This window comes from Notamacropus eugenii, chromosome 4, assembly GCF_028372415.1.
Source record: "Notamacropus eugenii isolate mMacEug1 chromosome 4, mMacEug1.pri_v2, whole genome shotgun sequence".
Classification (NCBI taxonomy): Eukaryota; Metazoa; Chordata; class Mammalia; order Diprotodontia; family Macropodidae; genus Notamacropus; species Notamacropus eugenii.
The window spans coordinates 443621940-443643001 of NC_092875.1; the positions used below are offsets into that span (position 1 = coordinate 443621940).

Here is a 21062-nt window from a genome sequence, read left to right on the forward strand (position 1 = left end):
GGCGGCCCCCTCCCAGGGCTCCCCACTCCCCCGGCCTCGGACCCTGCGGGCGGCCTCCTCCCAGGGCTCCCCACTTTCCCCAGGGCTCCCCACTCCCGGCCTCGGACCCTGCGGGCGGCCTCCTCCTCTGGGGGGGGTGATGGTGGGCTTCGGGGCACAACCTCCTCCTTCCAGGTGTAAGAATAAGAGGGACCGCGGGTGGCCCCGGGAGAGGACGCCCCCTCCCTCTCTCTGGGAGAGGGGTCTGATTGTGCGGCCTCGCCCCACTTCCCAGCTGCTGTGCCCACCAACGTGGGCTATTATGTGACGTTGCGTGTCTGACGCGGCTTCAGAAAGTCGTGCTTGTGTCGCTGCAGCTTCTCTCCTGAACTTTCCCTTGGAAGGGCCAGAAGGAAGCGCGGCTCCCACGCTTCTGACTCCTGTCCCAGTCTCAGGTAGGTAGCTGGCAAGCCGTGCCAGTTACCCGCAGTTTAGCACGTTCAGTGCGGCGGTGGTTCACATTCAAGTTTACTGAATATCGGGGAGTGGGAGTGTATTTATTTGGGGGGTGGGCAGCTTGGTGGATCGGACCTGGTTCCGATCTTGCCTCAGACACGTAGTGACTGGGTGAGGCTGGACGAGTCGCTGAACCTCCGTAGGCTTGAGATTCCTTATCTGGAAGATGAGGTCTCGTGATTTGACCTACTTCCCCTCCTCGATCTGGGATCTGTTGCATTGATGCAGAACTTCTTGGATGAGAAAACTCCCTTGACCCATGCCCTGCCAAGTGTTAGGACTTTGCCGTGTGTCCGAAGTGGGCTGTGACCCGTTCTGAATCAGCTCTCTGTCCACTGCAGGCTAATGCCCCTCTCTGAGTTGTCATCATTTTACAGACGAGTCAGTTAGTCTCAGAGAAATTAAATTGCTTTGCGCAAGGTCTCAAAAGGAAAAAAAAAAAGATTCTTTTAAACAGCTGTTTTTAAACCTAATGTTCCCGAATATCAGGGAGGCATAGTACAGTAGAAAACGCATTGACTCTGAATACAGAAAACTTGTGTTCAAATCCTGCTTTTGATAACTCCCTGGACCACCTGGTATCACCAAGTATCACTTTATACCTCTGATATTATTTGGTAATACTTAGTATTACACTACCTGAATCAGAAGACCTCGGTTGTCTAAATCTGTAAAAATTATGTGAAGGATACTAATTCTTAGAATGATCTGATGCTGAAAAGGAAATTAAGTATGAGACTGCCTAAGGGTTTGATACTATGATAGATAGAGCAGCACTACTTAATTCTGATTTTTCTACTCTTTTCTTTACTAAGATTAAGGTTCTTTGACTGAAAAAGACAAAAATGACTAACAGGCAGGGAAAGATAATTGAGAACATGGTAAAAGAGTACCTAGTTGCCCTTGAGTCCAAGTTACCAGACCCAGATGAAATGCATGTACTGTAAAAAAAAAAATTGTCAGACATGATTGTTGAGCTGGTATTAGTGATCTTTGAGAAATGGAGAACAGGAGAGGTACTATGGGACTCCAGAAGGGAAATCACCTCAATTTTCACAAAAGATGAGAGTAAAATCTACAAAGTGGTGGTCATTGAGCCAGACTCTAAATTTCTGACAGAACTTTGAAACAAATTATTCAGGTTATGGTTAGTGAATCTATTGAAAAGCAAACTATTCACCAAGAGTGAACATGCCTTCAAGAACAGATTGAGTAGGACCTGATATCAATATGTGATATCTTTGCTTAATTCTTTATCTTTTCTCAAGTCTGGTTCAGTCTGTCTGGTTCTGTCTGTCTGGAGTAAAGAATAGGAAATTAGTGTAATGTTCAGATAAAAGATATCAAAAACATTTTAATTAAAAGGCAAGAAACTAAAAATAAAACAGACTATGCTAGATTACTCTCATTTCCTTTTCCCTCCCACAGGGTTGTCAGGTTCTTAGATTTGGGAAATTCTGTAGATGTTATATTACTTACTATGTTACATATACTATATCATATTACTTAGATTTTAGCAAAATATTTGACAATTTCAAGCTGTTCTTATGGATAAGGTTGGGAAATGTGGGTTGAGCTAGACGGATTTAAAACTGGTTTAATGGTTAGTGTCAAAGAGTACTCCTTAATGTTTCAAGTCAACTTGGAAGGTCTCTAGGAAAGTAAGGTTGGCCCCGTGTTATTTTTATTAGTCTTCCAGTCATCAAGTATTTATTAGGTGCTTATTATGTAAGCACTAGGCATTTTGCTAAGCTCCACTTCCTTCCCTGAAGGATTTCGCCATCTAATGTTAAAGACAGTATGTAATTTTTTTCAATTTTTCACTTTATTTTTCATTTAACAATCATTTTCTATTCCCCTTTCCATTTAAAAGAAAAACAAACATCCTCCCTGTGTTAGTGTCTCTTCTCTTCCCTCTCAAGCAACTTTGTATATATCTTTATTTACTTTGTTTTCTTGACTCAAGGGCAGAAACTTGTTTTTGTTTTTATGGTTGCCATATAGCACAACGCCTGGCACATAGCAGATAGTAATAGGTACTTATTGAATTGGATTGAAATACAGTAGGAAAAGATCGATAATTTCTGGGTATATATGTGATCTTAGATTTTGAACTGTAGGAGACCTCGGTGGTCATCTAGTACTAACCCTCTCATTTTACACATGAGAAAATATAGACTAGCAAAGTGATTTGCCCAAGTTTACTCAGGTGATAAGTGGCAGAGCCAGGATTTTAATCTAGCTGGGAGTCCTCTGACTCTATATGCAGAAGTCTTTCCATTGCATCATGTTACCTAAGTATGAGTTAAGTAAGTAAGTCTTAGATTAAAAACAAAATAGGTATAAATTGGTCAGTTGTTTATATCATTTCCCACCTTATGGTTTGTTGACTAAGACTTTGGCATACTTTTTAAGTCAATGGCAAGCATTTATTAAGTGCTTACTATATTCTAGGTACATGCTTAGCCTTGGAGGGATAAGTACAAGCAAAAAACCCCCCAAAAAACTCCCTGCTTCCTCAGAGCAGGTCCCCACACAGGGGCATGGTGGTAAAATCCTGAGAATTAAAAGCAGAGCCTAGAGAGGAATGTTGTTTGGTTGGCTGGGAAGGAGCTCACCATGAGGAGAGGAGGCTGAAAGGCAAAGGAACGTTCTAGAGTGAGAAGGAGGCTGAGGCTTTAATGACAAGTCTGCAGTGAAGCCTGGCTGACTTTTGCACTTATGTCTCTTCTCTTCTAACATGTTTTAATTGTTCAGCTGCTCTAAATTAGGGAATCAGCTAATTTGATCTATTTTTAAGAAAATTTGAAATCTTAAAGTTTCAGGATCTTGAATTTCATATCTTATTTGTTACATTTAACTAGATGAAGGATGGATGAAATGCTGTCTGAAATTCTGTCCAGCAAGATAAAAGATAGAAGTGATGATAGTGGTCCAAAGGTAAGCATATAGACAACTAATGATGGTTCTATCTTCACATTTCAGCAAAGTTTAAAGATATGATGTTGTGTCTCTTTATAGACTCTAAGACCCCAAAGTGGAAGAACTTGTATTTTGATGGTGTGTCCCCAAGGCCCTCATTGTGCTGGCATAGAGTCTTCTTCCCCTTCATATAAATGTTGGTGTCAGTCTTGACTTCTCTTTCCCTCAAGCTCTATGTCTAATTGATTATTAATTCTGATTGATTCTGCTTTTATAGACCATTGGTGTAGAGGCTATTGTGTAGGACTAGGAATGACTTTGGTTTGAAACTGCCCCAAATACTTAATAACTGTGTGACCCTGGGGAAGTCATCTAACCTTGGTTTGCCTCAGTTTCCTCATTTGTAAAATGGATATAGTAATGGCACCTACCTCTCAGAGTTGCTGTGTGGATCAGATGAAATAAATGTAAAGTATTTAGTGTAGTTCCTGGTACATATAAGTGCTATATAAATGTTGGCTGTTATAGTTATTGTCATTATCCTCTTATCTGTACTTAATTGCCATTGCTGCAGTAGTCCAGGTAGTCACCTCTCATTCGGACTGTCGTGTTCTTTCCTGGTTAATCTCCCTGCTTCCAGTCTTCCCTGTCTCTACTCCTCCCTCTGCACTGCGGCCAGAGCTATTTTTCTAAGGCATGGGTATCACCATGTTATTCTCTGCTCAGAACATTCAGTGGTTCCCTGTTGCTTCTAGGAAAAAATGCTAACTTCTCAGCCTGTTATTTAAAGTCTGCCTTCATGTACCTTTCCAGAATTAATTCGTTACATCATTTGTTTAAGCATTCTCTCCTTTATTTACTGACACTTGGCTTTCTGTCTCCCATCTCTGTTTCTCTGTGGAGGCCGCTAACCCCCAAGGCTGTAGTGCTCTCCCTCCTTATTTCTGTTTCTTATAGTCATTGACTTCTTTTAAAACTCAGCCTAGCTTCTTCATGAAACTTTTTCTGATTCCCTAAGTTGTCAGTCTTCTCTCCTTCTTCACATTATCTTTTTTTTATTCACTCCCTACATGTTTTTTGTTTTTAGCACAATATAGGCTCTTTGACAGCAGGACTGTTTTGTTTTTGTCTGTGTATTCCCAGCAGCCAGCATAGTGCTTTGCAAATGGTAACTGCTTAATAAGTAGAAATTATTTGTAAAAGACCTACTGTTTTATTCTAATAAAAAGAGAAATGCAACTCTGAGGTTTCAACTTACACCCAACAAATTGGTGATGATGCTAAAGATGGGAAAGAAGCACAATAATCCCTACTGGGGGAGCTGTGAGTTGGTCTGATCATTCCAGAAAGCATTTTCAACTTATGCTAGGAAAGTGATTAATGTATCTCTAGTTTTTGATCTAGAAATTTCACTGTTAGGCATAGTCCCCACGAAGATCAAAGATAGAAATAAATAAAGCTCCTCTCTTTGCCAGGATATTTACAGCAGCATTTTTTGTAGTAGCAAAGAAGTGGGGAAAAGTGTTCGTCCAATGGTTGGGGAGAGGCTAAAGATACTTTGGGATAAGAATGTAATGGAAGAATAAACTAATACAAAATGAAATAACCAGAGGAGGGAACATATTATACTCAATGGTTATGACAATATAAATGGAAAGAACCAAAATTAAACCAAAATTGAAAGTTGTATAATTGTAATGCCCAAGCTTAACTCTAAAGAACGGGTGGAAAAAAATGCACATCTATTCCTTCTTTATAGAGATGAGGGACTTTGGATGTGGAACATTTTATATGTTGTCAGAAGTGGTTAATGTACTAGTTTTGCTGAATTGTTTTCCTTCTCTTTCATTTTTTCCCCTTAGGATTAGTTCTTTGGGATATATTTGGAAATGAAGATTATGTTAAAACAAAGGATAACCAATAAAATTTGAGAAACTTGAATAATAAAAAGATATTAATAGAAGGATTCTTACCCCCCCCCCCTTAAAAAAGAACCACTGATTTAAAAGTATGTCATAATCCTCCTAAGATAATTGAAGGAGGGAGGAAAGATAATTACTTATAAAGGAAGTTTTAGCAGCTAGTACCTTGGAGAATAAATTAAAAACAAGTATATTACACCAAACGGCACTTGGTGATGCATTGGATAAAGTGCCTGGCCTGACTCAGCTTGGGGTGCTTAATCAGCTCTTCATTCAGTGACCATTCATTAAATGCCAATATGTATGAAGCACAGAGCTAGAGGCACAAAGATTAAAGAAAGGCATAGCCCTTATCCTTAAATTTGTCACATCATATTTTACTTGGAGAAGGAGAATGTGAAGACCTACATATTGTACAGGTTAGGGGCAAAGGAGATTCCAGACAAAGAGCTCTAGGAGTTTTGGATGGGGAGACAATACTCTGGGCAACTATTGAGTTGAGAGCAAGAGACTGGCAGGTTGAATACTTTTTTGAATTAAATGAAAAAAAGATTAGGAAGAAAAGACCAGGAGGCTTAACTTAGAACATGAGACATTTAGTCTATAGACTAAGAAACTTCATTAATGTGAAAGGTTGCTAAATATTTTAGGTCATCAGTAAAGAAAACTTTTGGGGGCAGGGGTGCCCTTTAGAGGACTTTACATCTTACCTGTGTAAGAACTCCTGTGCTGTTTCACTGTTATGTATTACATGAAGTCCAAACTTTTGTTGTCTGACTTTTGAGACCCCCTGTAATTTGTCTCCATTTTCTTTATAATTAGGCTCTTTTTTTCACTGTCCTTTATATACTCCATACTCAATTGTTGCTTCTATTCATAATCATTTGCCCTGTGGACTGTTCTTCATCGTCCTCTGTGAAAAAATAAATGAACTTTTCTGGGCATAGTTGAGCTTTTTTCTCTCCATAAAGCCCCTTTATGTTTTTTTCTAGCCCATAGAGATCTCTTTCTTCTCTAAATACCACATAGTTTAATATTTTATTATTCTAAAATAGTTTTACATGTGTTTTATGTCTTTAGATAGGAAACTTCTTGGGTTCATGTCTTTTTGTATCACCTAACAGCAGTAATAATAAGTGACATATGGTGCCTACAGTACTTTACAGATACATTATCTTTCCTCACAACAACCTCACAACTTTCCTCACATTATTCATCCTCAACCCAGAGAGTACAAGCACTACAGTTATTATTATCTCCATTTTATGGTTGAGGAAACAGACACAGAGAGGTTAAGTCACTGAGAAAGAATTTGAACCTAGGCCCTTCTACATTGCCAGCCTAACAGTCTGTCCATTTTACAATGCTATCTTTAGAGCCCAGTAAAAACATGAAATTAGACATTCAGTAGTTATTGGTTGTTTCTTTTGTATCCTTTTAAAGATATGATTCTGTCTAAATATTGGGAAGTTCATTAAGCAAACAGTCATTGCTTGCCTATTCTGTGTACGTATTAGACTTAGTTGACAGTGAGAAAGATCATGCCTTTACTAGCATGTATCGTACTTCAAAGTCTGCAAACTTTTGCAGGTGTTTGCATTTGTCTCTCATAGTAACCTTTAAAAGTAGGTGTGTAATGTTATTTAAGGTGTCTTCCCCACCCATTAATGGGCCTGCCCATTAAGGGAAGCTTGATTCTGGGAGATTTGTTTTGTAGGAAGGCCCACACCTTTTGTTAATTTCTAATGAGGCACTGGTTCGCTAGGGTTGTCATGCCCTCTGGCTCTGAAAAGTGTATATGTACTCTGAGGTGGGATTTTGTTTTGGGGCTTACTCATTGGAAGTGTTTGGCCAGAGAGACTCTGGGTAGCCATTAAGGAGCCCCCTGGCTTGGAAAACCCAGATGTTGGTGCTTCTCTCTCAGGTAACTATGGATGTATGTAGAGGTCAGACAGTTGGATCTGTCTGTTGGATCTGTGTTGTATGAATTGCTTATGGTCAGAGAGTTGGAAGCCCTGTATGTTAATCTTTATTTCTCTGTTTGTGTTTTCTCTGAAGTTCAGGGTGCTGACTTTTTCCCTTGAACTAAGTGAATGATATATATGTGCTTGGTTAAAGTAGATTGTTGACCCCTCAAAAGTTGCTTTCCTTTTAGAAAAGCATACCTAAGATACCTGCACAGCAGGCCCTCCTGTGTATGCCGGGGTCCTTGCTGGTACAAGGTGCTATTATTTTGCCCGTTTTAGAATTGAGTAAACTGAGGCTGAAAACAGTTAAGTAACTTCCTTGGAGTCACATATTTGATGATTGAGGTGGAATTCAGACCCAGGTCTTCTTGCTCCCCAAGACTAAAAGTGAATAAAGTATCTTCACTGCCTTCAAGAAACTGTATGGCAGACAAGAGATAAACACAAATAACTGTATAATACAAAATGGAAATATAAGAAAGGAATAAGATTTAGAACTAGAAGGCAACTTAAGATATATCATCTAATCTGTCTTTATTTTAGAGATGAGGATCAAATGAGATAATTTTTGCAAATCTCATTGCAAACCTTAAAGCTCTGTGTAAATGTCAGCTTTTTGAGATGAGGCAGCTATGGGGCAAAGAGCTTAAGTGGGCTTCCCAAGGTCACATGGGTAGTAAGTAATAGAGCATTTGACTCCAAAAGTGTTGTTTCCCTGTACCACTCTGTCTCCTATGATACTTAAGAGAAGCATAAAGTATGACCTTTCAGAGAAGGATGGGTTATTTTTCTTTAGTGACATCAAAGAAAGTTAAGAGAAAGAATTTGAGTTTGTCTTTTAAGGGAAGGGGTAGGATTTCAGGAGTTGGAGTCAGTAGGACATTTCATGGAGATGGGGTGGTATGGAAGTAAGAAAGCACTTGGTAGCAAATGACAAGTTGGTCAACTTAGCTTGATTGTAGGAGATATGTACTATGTTTGCTGCAAGGTTGCAAAGGAAATTTAGAACTAGATTGTAGAAGACTTTTCTATATTGAGAAGTTTGTACATATTCCAAATAGGCAATAGGGAGCTATTGAAACTTTTTAGGAGGAGAGCAATCAAGACTCTGTATCTGTATATTAGTTTGACAGACTGGAGAAGGGAAGAGACCAAGTTCTTTCAGTGCATCAGGTAAGAAGTGATGAGTATCCAAACTAAGGTAGTGGGAGGAAAAATGGAAGGGAAAGAATGAATGCAAGAAACCTATCAGGGTAAGAATCAACAGAACTTGACTTTGGGGTTTGTTTGTTTATTTTAAAATTCTGAGTCTTTTAAAATGGCCCCTTTCATTTTACCATTTTTTTTTTCTATTTCCTTCCCATTTGCTGAACATTCAATACTATTTATCAGAAAAATCTAAACTAACAATGATTATTTTTCACAGTTTGCAGCTACTTTTACCAAAGGATTCTTCAACTTGAAGAAATTTTAATGTGAATTTAACATTAAAATTTATTGGCCTCTCCAATCAAGATTTATTATAATCCTTTAAAAAAAAGTATCTGATAACTGCACTTACAAATTTAAGTCAAGAAAATTGTCAGGTAAGATCATGATGTAAAAATGACCAAAGTCATATTTTTAAAAATTTTATGTCTGGTTGTAGCCATCAGGAAGTTTCATTCTTGCCTTATAAATAACATGAAATCCAGATTGCAGGTAAGTATTTTACATAGTAGCTACATTTTACTTCAACTTTTATGAGTACTTTATGTTAAGTGGAGAAATGCTTTCCTGGCCTTGGCTTTTCTACCTCTAGAGGTTCTCCTCAGTTGCTTTGACACCTCTTCTTGGTGTAAGAAGGTAAGAAAGACTTGGCCTAATAGTTTGATTTTTTTCCTTTATTAATACTGCTGCTCTTTTATTTCTGCTTAGCTCTTCTTCCAGCTCCATTGAGAGACCTGATTTTAAATGAATAGACCATGAAAAAATGATAAAATTTGTTTTTAATATTAAGCTTAAGTTTAATAGCACTTTATTTTCTGCGAGACAAATACGGTTTGTGATGATTAAAAAATTATTACAGTAGAATGATGAATTTAGATAGCTTATAGAATGTTAAAAGTTAAGACTTTTGATGTATTTTAAAATTAAATTTCCTAAGTTCCAAATTGAGTTTTCTTTTTTAGTGTTAAAATTACTGGAGAAACTTTTTGGAACTTTTAGCCTTATTTCCTTTTCATGTGTAAGCTTCCATTTTCTTTATCTGAAATGCTGGTAAAGGAAGTAAGTAAGTGACTTGCCTAAGATCACATAGCTAATAAGCATCTGAAGCTGAATTTGAACTCAGGTTTTCTTGTCTTTGGGCCCAACCCTCTAACCAGTGAGCCATCCCACTGCCTCCGTCTTACACATGTGCAAGATTTGGTGTGGCACAGCGTCCCAGTTCACCTACCAAGCATGTTTTAAAGATAAATAACTCAAATGTGTATGAAATGAAGGATAATCACTAGATAAATTCAAGACATTATTATTGGTAATAGATAATGAAGTTGATTTTATTAATGGGGGATAAAATGCTCATTTTTTGAAACAGATGAACTGTCCCATGTTTTGAATTCTTCAGAGAAAAGATATTTAAATCTCTTAAAATAAGATGATAGTGTGTGGCAGCATAGGACTTTAGTAGGTAAAATCCTGGCCCTAGATAGTCTAGGTTCTGAGTTTATTTACCTCTGTAAATTGGGAATTTTTGGAGGAAAGAGATGGAAGATTGGAACAAAATGGAAATATGTGCAATTTTTAAAAGTTATTATAGATCTAAAGTCTCTGTTTTGGTAACAAAAATGTATCAGAGAATCAAATAATTTCTAGAACTGGAAGAATCTTTTTTTAAAAATATAATTTATTTTTAGTTTTCAACATTCAGTTCTATAAGATTTTGAGTTTGAAAATTTCTTCTTCCCTCATTCCTCCTCCTCAAGATGGTGTGCAATTTCATATAGGCTCTACGTATACACTCATTTTTCACATTAGTCATGTTGTAAAGAAGAATTAGAACTAATGGGAGGAACTATGAGAAAGAAGAAACAAAACAAAACAACAAAAGAAAAGGAGAGCAAGCAGTGTGCTTCCATCTGCATTCAGACTCCAAAGTTCTTTTTCTGGATGTGGATGGCATTTTCTGTCATGAGTCTTTTGGAGCTGTTTTAGATCCCTGTATTGCTAAGAAGAGCTAAGTCTGTCAAAGTCAGGTCTTCCCACAAGGGGCCTGTTACTATGTACAATATTCTCCTGCTGTTCATTTCACCCACCATCAATTCCTATAAATCTTTCTAGGTTTTTCTGAAGTCCGTCTGCTCATCATTTCTTAAAGCAGAATAGTATTCCAGTACATTTGTAATTAGCACAACTTGTTCAGCTATTCCCCAATTGATGGACATCCCCTCAATTTCCAGTTCTTTGCCACCACAGAAAGAGCTACTATAATATTTTTGTACATGTGAATCCTTTTCCTGTTTTTATGATCTCTTTGGAATATAGACCTAGCAGTGGTATTGCTGGTCCAAAGGGTATGCACATTTTTATAGCCCTTTGGGCATAGTTCCAAATTGCTCTCCAGAGTGGTTGGATGAGCTCACGGCTCTGAGGTGGAAGAATCTTAAGAAGTCATCTCATCCAACATTAGCCTTTATCTAAAGTATGAATTTGATTTCCAAAATGTCTAGTAAATAGCTTTAAAGTCTTTCCTTTGAATTATAGAGAACTTTGTACTACAAAGTCAGCCTTTTCCATTTTTCAACAACTCTATTAAGAAGACAAAATTTGCAGCTCTTCAAAAATCTGCCTATTGTTTCATTTTGTCTTCTGGGCCAAGCACAACAAAGCTAATACCTCTTTCGCCTGACAGTTTAATATCTGAGCACAATTCTTTGGGCCCCGCCACCTCCTCTATGGTAACTGTTCTTAGCTTCTCCAGTGTAGTTTGTGACTCAGTGTCCTCCTGCTAGAAATCTTCCTCATGATACACTGGAACTTGTCAGTGGTCCTTTTACAGTACAATATTCAGAATTCAGTAATAACAATTCACAGTTAGATAAAAATTGTACCTTTCAGTTTATTAAGAACTTATTTCAGAGGTGGAGCCATGATGGCAGAGTAGAAAGGTGCACATACTCTAGCTCTTCCCCCACAGCCCATAGAATACCTGTAAAGAGTGATTCTCAACAAATTCTAGAGCAGCAGAAGCCACAGAATGACAGAATGGAGGCGACTTCCAGCCCAGGGTGACCTGGAAGGCCAATGGGAAAGGTCTGTTGTACCTGACGTGGAGTGGAGCAAGCCTAGCCTTGACCCACGCAGACACACATCTAGTGTTGGAGCCCTCTGCCTAAAGCCCCTGGGGAAATTGAGCAGCTGATCTGAACCTCAGCCCTGAGTACAGTCATGACAGAACTGCAGGTGAGGTAGGTGTGGAGAGGAAATTCTGCTACTCACAGAATCTGGGCATAAAAGTTTCTGGTTGCTTCCAGATCACTGTGCAGGCTTGATTATGCCACCTTGGAGGAACTCAGATCTTACAGGTCCCCAGAGTATACCCTTCTCTTGACAAAGAACCCAAAAGTCAAGTAACTGGTTGGGAAAATGCCCACAAAAGGGGAAAAAAATAAGACTATAGAAGGTTAGTTTCTTGGTGAACAAGTATCTTCTCCCATCCTTTCGGATGAGGAGGAACAATACTCATTACCAGAGAAAGACATAAAAGTCAAGGTTTCTGTATTCCAAACATCCAAAATAAATATTTAGTGATCTCAGGCCATGGAAGTGCTCAAAAAGGATTTTGAAAATCAAGTAAGAGAAGTGGAAGAAAAATTGGGAAGAGAAATGAGATGCAAGAAAATCATGAAAAGCGAGTCAATGGCTTGCTAAAGGAGACTCAAAAATAGGCTGAAGAAAATAAAACCTTGAAAAATAGGCTAACTCAATTGGCAAAGGAGGTTCCAAAAGCCAATGAGGAGAAGAATGCTTTCAAAAGCAGAATTAGCCAAATGGAAAAGGAGGTTCAAAAGCTCATTGAAGAAAATAGTTCTTTAAAAATTAGAATGGAGCAGATGGAGGCTAATGACTTTATGAGAAACCAAGAAATCACAAAACAAAACCAAAAGAATGAAAAAAAATGGAAGATAATGTGAAATGTCTCATTGGAAAAACAACTGACCTGGAAAATAGGTTCAGGAGAGACAGTTTAAAAATTATGGGACTACCTGAAAGCCATGATCAGAAAAAGAGTCTAGACATCATCTTTCATGAAATTATCAAGGAAAGCTGCTCTGATATTCTAGAACCAGAGGGCAAAATAAATATTGAGGGAATCCACTAATCACCTCCTGATGGAGATCCAGAAAGAGAAACTCCTAGGAACATTGTAGCCAAATTCCAGGTCAAGGAGAGAACATTGCAAGCAGGTAGAGAGAAACAATTGGAGTATTGTAGAAGTACAATCAGAATAACACAAGATCTAGCATTTATATTAGGGGATCGCGGATATTCTGGAGGTCAGAGGAACTAGGATTGAAGCCAAGAATCACCTACTCAGCAAAACTGAGTATAATATTTAAGGGGAAAAAAATGTACATTCGATGAAATAGAGGACTTTCAAGCATTCTTGATGAAAAGACCAGAGCTGAAAAGAAAATTTGACTTTCAAAAACAAGAATCAAGACAAGCATGAAAAGGTAAACAGGAAAGAGAAATCCTAAGGTAGTTACTTGAACTGTTTATATTCCTTCATGGAAAGATAATATTTGTAACTCTTGAAACTTTTCTCTGTATTTGGGTAGTTGGTGGGTTTACACAGACACACACATATGGTGAGTTGAATAGGAAGGGATAGTATCTAAAAAAATAAAATTAAGGGGTGAGAGGAATATATTGGGAGGGGAAAGGGAGAAATGGAGTGGGGCAAATTACCTCTCATAAAAGAGGCAAGAAAAAGCCTTTTCAAGTGGAGGGAAAAAGGGAGGAGGTGAGAAGGAAAAAGTGAAGCTTACTCTCATCACATTTGGCTCAAGGAAGGAATAACATGCACACTCAATTTGGTGTGAAAACCTATCTTACAATACAGGAAACTAGGGGAGAAGGGGATAAGCAGGATGGGGGGATGATTGGAAGGGAGAGCAATGGGAGGAGGGAGCAATTAGAAGTAAATACTCTTGAGGAGGAACAAGGTCAAAAGAGAATAGAAGAAATGGGCTGGATAGGATGGAGGGAAATAGTCAGTCTTTCACAACATGATTATCATGGAAGTCTTTTGCATAACTATACATGTATAGCCTATATTGAATTGCTTGTCTTCCCAGTGGGGATGGGTGAGGAGGGAGGAAGGAAGAGAAGTTGGAACTCAAAGTTTTAGGAACAAATATTGAGTATTCTTGCATACAACTGAGAAATAAGAAATGCAGGTAATGGGGTATAGAAATTTATCTTGCCCTACAGGACAAAAGAAAAGATGGGGATAAGGGAAAGGAGGGATGTTGGAAGAGAGGGCAGATTGGGGGAAGGGGTAATCAGAGTGCTTGGCATTTGGGGGTGGGGGAGGGGAGAGATGGGGAGAAAAGTTGGAACTCAAAGTTTTGTGGAAATGAATGTTGAAAACTTAAATAAATTAATAATTAAAAACTTATTTCAGAAAGCTATTCACTATAGTAGAAACAGAAGAAAAATTGGGGTCAAAGGATATGGGTTCGGATCTTGTGACTGCAGCTTACTGCATGCATGACCTTGAGAAAGTTACTTTGTGGACCTGTTTTCTCAACTGAACAAGTGACCTCTAACATCTCTGCTAGCCAGATCCTCTGGTCCCCATTTTACACATGAGAAAACTGAGGCTTGGAGAGGTTAAACTAGGATTTAAACCACATCTTCTGATCTTAGTGTTGATTTCTCTTTACCATATTTGTCTGATGGGATTTGGTTTGGTGAAATTCAATCTGAGTGCTGTCCGCTAATATTACATTAGCTTATTGGCCTATAATACCTCACTGCGGACTCACTTATCTTGATAGTCTATTAAAACTTCCAGATCTATGTGAAATGCTTTTTAGCCACATCTTTCCCCATGATATTGCCTTTAGGATAACAAGAACGTTGCTTTTGAAGTTTTTCACAGCTTAGTCTCAACCTAGCTTTCTAGTTTTTTTACACATCATTCCCCCTTTCCATTCTAGATTCTTCCTATTTTTCACATATGATACTCTCTTTCCTGTCTTTTGTGCCTTTGCATGCCTGAAATACTGCATTCTCTCTCTCTCTCTCTCTCTCTCTGCCTCTGCCTGGTATAATCCCTTCTTTCATGAATAAACTCAAATACTACTTTTTCATAAATCCAATCTCCTCAACTGCTAATGCCCTCCTTCCCCAGACAATCTTATAATTATTCTGAATAGAATTATGTGTATGTGTTGTCTCCCCTGATAGAATGTAATCTCTTTTTAGAATGGGGACCTGTTCGTTATTTTGTCTTTGATTCCCAGTGCTTAATGTCGTACTAAGTTTCGTTGTCAGTGCGTAATAAGTGCCTTTTGTCTGATTATTTACTTTCTATATGGTAACCAGTATAGATAGTAAACCTTGGTTTAGGCCTGTAAATTTGTCCCTGTTAAATTTCATCTTCGAATTTTAGCTTTGTTAAGATGTTGGGGCACCCATTCTGCTGTTCCATATATTAGTTATTCCCTCCACTCCTTAGTTTTTTCTTTGAAATTTTGATATGTATATCATCCATACTTTCATCCAACTGGTTGATAAAATATCAGCCAGAACCGGGCCAAAGACAGAGCTGTGTTTCAAGTGGTTTGAACTCAGCTTCATGATAAGGATGATGAATTGAAAAATAACAACACATGAATTCTGCTTTCTTTTTTGGCTTCAAGTTATTTCCCCAAATTACACTTCTCTCCTTCATATAAAGCTGTGAACTTCCTTGGGTGTAGTTGCTAAAATAGAAGTGCAAATCTCCAAGCTCAGTTATGACAAATTAAAATCTATTTCAGTTAATTTTGTAATATATCTTATGACTTAAATCTTAGTTATGTGGTAAGTTTTCTGAGTGTGTTTAATCCCATAGGAAAGTCACAACTTATTTCTGGCTTTGCTTTAATATTTTTCCCTGAGAAATTTATGCAGATGAGAGATTGGCAGTAATTTTTTAAGTATTAGAGCTTAAAAGTGTATTTGTTTGTGTGGGGAATTTTAGCTAAGAAGATACAGGATTTTGAGGAGGAATTTTCTCATTAGATGGAGTAACTCCTTACCTTTTTGATTCTCCATACTTATTTCCATACCAAAGGTTATGCCTTTTTAAAAATCTTAACCATTTTTGATGGGAATCTTTTAAAAATGTAATTCTTCTGGCCTATGGATAACTTTGTTTTAGGTAGAGTATAGTGAGGATTTCTTTTAGGTGTGGGTAGAAATAATTGACTGCTAAGTTCTTTTTCACTTTGGAAATTCTGTGATTTCAATCCTCTTTTCTCGCTTGGTAACTAAAAAAGAACAACAGTTTAATATGAGAAGAAGCAGTCTTGTGGCAGCTAGGTGATGCAGTGAACAGAGAACCAGCCCTGGAGTCAGGAGGACCTGAGTTCAAATGTATCCTCGACATTTGACACTTACTAGCTGTGTGACCTTGGACAAATCTCTTAACCCTGATTGCCTTGACAAAACAAACAAACAAAAAGAAAACAAGCAGTCCTTTACACACCTTGATAAACTGACAATATTTTTGCATAATTAATATTCATAATTATGACTAAATTTTCAAGAAAAGGCTCAACCATGTTTCATAATCTTTATTTTCGTAGAACAAGGGTGTATAAGATAAATTGCCTTTTACTTCTACATTGCTTCATATTTCTGGTTGCTGTACAGTATAACTGATAGAATTAATGGTTCCCTGGGGAAACCAAATAGCCAAGTTTGTTAAATTATTAACCTTAATTTCATTTATAACAATGTCAGAGTAGCAGTTTCATGTCTTTTTCACAGAACAAAGTTCTTGGATTTTTGCTTTTTTCCAATGTTCCTGAAAGCTACTTTCAAGTGACATACTGTGTTATATGAGTTAAAGTTGCTGGAAATCTATTTCCTGGATAAGTGAGATGTTACTATAATGTCATTTCTTTTTGTTAATAGGATGTCAAATAAGCAGGTGAAGACAGCATTGAAAAGTGCCAGAGATGCAATAAGAAACAAAGACTATAAGGAAGCTTTAAAACATTGTAAGGTAATAGAACTCTTCCAATTTTACTAAAATTAGTTACATTATCACCTCATTTATAGGCACTGGCTATGAGTGTGCATATGATCAGATATAGCCTAAGCACACAAAAAATATAGAATCATGAAGTTGATTAATTTTGATTGGAGATAAATAGTAGAATATGTGTGGCTGTTGCATTCAGTTTTTATTTCATATATTGTTTTTTTGGGAAGAGCCTTTCAGTCCATTAGCTAAAAAAAGATACCTTAGTCAGTTGTAGTAGCTTTCAATCCCCTCTTGTGGCACTTAAAGGTACCATACGTTTAAGTACTAAATGTGTAAAAAAAGGCAGAAAACAGTCCATGCTCCAAGGAGTGCATGGTCTAGTGATGGAGCTTATGGACTTTATAGATATGATAATTCTTAATATAATCATGTACATGTAAGATTTTGTTGTGTGCAATAACTTAATTCAGTTGATTGAACATATTGCTCTGTTACAGTTCCTGCAGTTAGGAATTTATATTACTTGTATACTGTAGATACTGAGTGTGACACTGCTTGCTTTTTACAATTGGAGTGGCTACATGGAACAGTAGATAGAATGTCAGACTTGGAGTCAGGAAGACCTGAGTTCTAATCATGTCTCAGATACTTTATATTAGTTTTCTGACCCCAGACAGGTGACTTAACCTCTCTCTACCTCAGTTTTCTCATCTGTAAAGTCAGGATAATAACAGCACCTATCTCCTGGGCTTGTCGTGAGACTCAAATGAGACAACATTTTTGTGATGCCATGCAGCTTCCATGTAGAGCCTTAGGTTTGGATACCAGGACAAGACATTTTTTAGTCTAGTGATGAAAGAGCAGGTAATAGGGAAGGAACGCTGTTGCATGGTGGTTCTTGCTTCCTTGGGCCCCTGATGATAATGAAAGGACTATGGCATTGTTTCAGTTACTGAGGGTAAGTTGTTGTGGTAGGTTCTTGGAAGAGAAGACCCAAATTGCTAAGGGTGTGTCCTACTCACAATTGGCTTCTTAAACTATCTTTGTGTTTGTGAAACAGTAGGTGATAGTAGTATGGTTTTAGCTTTGTGGGTTTTTCCAAATATCACAGGTTTTAGAAATCTTCATTTGCATAGAGCCTGTGCACTTGTCACATTAATGATTTTCACTGTAACTCTCCTACAAAGTTAATATGTTACTGACTCATTTACAGATACTTAGTACCTGAATATGAGGTGACCAGAAGTAGAAAACTTAGGGCCAGTCAGATACATGAAAATTATATGTTTTGACTCTAATCTGGATGAACATACTCCTGATAATTCCTGTGATAATAGTTAAAGCATCTACACATGAATAAACCAAATCTTCTTATCAAATAGCATCATAATAAAAATAGCTGTATAGCAACAAAAAGGACCGAGATAGTCTTTTAGAGTTAATTGTAGCAAGATTAAATTTATAGTTCTTTGACAAATCAAAATTTTCATGAAATAGTAAAAGAAATAGGTTTGCCTTGTTGCCTGTCTTCTCTGATACTGTCCTGGTCAAGACCTTACCTTTTGCCTAAATTATTATACTAGTTTCTTAACTGGTTTTACCTCCAGTTCCTCTTCTCTGAAATCCTTACACTGATCTATAATCGTGAGTGAATGAAACAGCATTTATTCAACACTTATGTGCAGAGTACTGGGGGGACATAGAGAAAACTGGCTAGTCTTTTCTCTCACGCCACTCCCATTCTGACAAGGAGAGACAACATACGTATAAGAGAGATGAGCTGCAAGTTCTTAGAGGGCAGTAGCAGAGCAGATGGTGAAACATCTTCTTCAGTACCATTTCCACCAATCAGTCCGTGCCCCTTTGATGGTGCTAAGGACTTTAGTGGCAAGCTGTGTGTGACTTCTGAGGAAGTTGCCAGTTCATAGCTCCACAAACGATGTTGCTCAGGATGATCTTTTCCGCTCATAAAAATTCAAATGGCTCCCTCTTGCTCACAGAATAAAGTATAGATTTGTTATTCTGGCATTCAAGGGCTTTCACATTTAGGTTCCACTCTACTTTTTGACCTAATGTCCTATTTTCCATTATATATTTTTGTGTTCCAGTCAGACTGGACTAGTCACCATTGTGCAGCTAGATGGTATAATGGATTCAGTGCCAGGCCTGAAGTCAGGAAGATCTATCTTCATAAATTCAAACCTGGCCTTGGACACTTACTAGCTGTGTGATCCTGGGCAAGTCACTTAACCCTGTTTGCCTCAGTTTTCTCATTTGTAAAATAAGCTAGAGAAGGAAATGGCAAACTTCTCCAGTATCTTTGCCAAGAACAACTCAAATTGTGTCACAAAGAGTTGCACACAACTGAAGCGAGTGAACATAAGCAAAAGTCACTGTCACTCATGCGCAGAATAGTCTCTCACCCATTTTCTGCTTTCAAGGGATATCTTAAGCATCACCGCTGTGAAGCATTTTCTGATCTTTTTTCCCCTCACTCTTACAGGAAATATCTCCTTATTTTACTGTTTTTTGTTTCTTTCCTTGGGTTTATCACATTCTTTTTGTAAGTTATCTGTCTGCGTATCTTTTCTGCTAGATTAATAATAGCTAATAATGATGATAACATCTGTATAGCATATACTATCAGCCAGCCACTGTACCAGAACAGTTTACAATTATGATGTCCTTCGAACCTCAGAACTACCTTGGGAGGTAGGTGCTATTGTTATCTCCATCTTACAAATGATGAAACTGGGCAAGCAGGTTACATGATTTGCCTAGGGTCACACAGGTAGTAAGTGTCTGAGACCAGATTCAGACTTAGGTCCTCTTGAGTCCAGGCCTAGCACTCTATCCTCTGCATCACCTAGCTGCCCAAGATTATAAACTCCTTAATAGGGGTAGGGGTGATGTCTTTTCATCTTTCTAACTCTACCACCCAGTTAGATATCTTGCAAAACCAGATATTGGAATTTAATATATTGGTCATTTGAATTTTACTAGAACATTTCCACCGAAGTCCTCATTGTGCCTTGGTGGTAATTCTTGATTTTGAAAGTCTGTGCCAGAAGTACTGGCATTCTAGGATATCAAACTAGAAAGTCTACAAGTATGGGTCTGGGAATGGATTTTGTTTTTTATCCATGAACCAGTCTAGCTTAGTTTTGCACAGCCTTCAAACCAGTCTGCTCTTAGGATGATCAAATTTTTGGCAGTTAGAACATTTAAAAACCATCTACCAAGTTGAAAGTGGATTGCAGTCTGTACTGGTGAAAGAATAAGATGAAACTCAGCTCCTTGAAATATATATGAAATTACATACTAATAGATGCTTTATTAATTTTACATTAATACATGCTAATAGATGTTTTATTAATTATTTACATTAGCATTATACTCTGTACTATTTAGAAAGATATTTACATAGCATCACCAAGTAGCCTGCAATTTAAAGGAGTTATATTCAGCTGAAGAAAAATCACAGACTGGAGAAGGTGTTTAATTTGAAAAGCCTATCCATCTTAGGTAGCATTGGGAATGCAGATCAGTCTGAAGCTATATGAATATCTAATGCTGAAATGACTTCACCATCACACATTTGCTGTGATTCTGTCGATCTCTATGGCACATATTTGTGTAATTTCTTACATCCTTGGTGTGGGTGTTTTTCAGTAGGTGGTACGATCCCTTCTTGATAGTAACTGAACTTGTTTAGTAGACTAGTGCCAGGGGCATATTGTTGCTAGAGATGTCTTATAGATGACAAAAATATGAACTATTCTAGCCAGTAAAAATTGTGGAATTGTATCATGTCCTCTGGATAACATAGTATCTGTAGTTAGTAATAGCTGACAGAAACAGAATATTAGAGTTAAGAGGGACCTTTGAGAACATTTAATTCACTGTCCTTCATTTTGCCAATGAGGGGACTAAGGCCTTACGACATTAAATAACTTGACTACAGTCACACAGTTAATAACTGGAAAACTGGCATTTGAACGCAGGTCTTCTTACTCTAAGACTAATGTTTTCTCCAACACACAATTTACTAGGCTGCTGAGATTTTTTTCCTCCCATGGATCAGCCTTACTTCTAGATGCTGTCATTTGTAAAAGCAGCAATCACTGCATTAAATTCTTCTGTGAGGTCACTGAAAAATACAGCTTCCTAGTAATGGTATTCACTACAGAATACTAATGCAACTGCACAAATATACCCCTTGAGGATTGTATAGACAAGTCTGAGATGATGGTAGATAGAAATAATAGTGGAATAGGTCAAAGGGAACTGTCAGAGGAGCTGAGTTTAACGGGTTGGAATGAGATGAGATCTGGAATTGAATAAATGTGAGGATGAAGATGAAGTTTCAGCTAACTCACCTTGTTTTAAATTTTCAGAGACTGGATTTTACCAAATCTAGTTTGTGGTATTTGGGGAATTTTCCATTCTGGAAAGAAATTGGTCCATTCTCCATGTCTTTTTTTCAGTTTACTTTCTACAGTGAATTTC

The 21062-nt window shown here is 37.7% G+C and overlaps 1 protein-coding gene across 9 annotated transcripts in view; it reads left to right on the forward strand.

Moving 5' to 3' along the window:
* The window catches only part of SKIC3 (SKI3 subunit of superkiller complex), a 112186-nt gene that overhangs the window by 1816 nt on the left and 89308 nt on the right, over positions 1 to 21062 (forward strand). For 4 of the 9 annotated variants that reach the window (XR_011966440.1, XM_072606090.1, XM_072606097.1 and 1 more), the window contains exons 1-3: positions 299 to 434; positions 3360 to 3435; positions 16481 to 16571. Coding sequence is in view for 8 of the 9 variants with exons in the window: in XM_072606090.1 (XP_072462191.1) it covers positions 3419 to 3435; positions 16481 to 16571 (108 nt within the window). In the remaining variant the exon portion in view is untranslated. Of the gene's footprint in view, positions 1 to 298; positions 435 to 3359; positions 3436 to 8732; positions 8893 to 16480; positions 16572 to 21062 lie in introns of those variants that run through there. The other 5 variants (XM_072606093.1, XM_072606092.1, XM_072606095.1 and 2 more) reach the window with 4 other exon arrangements.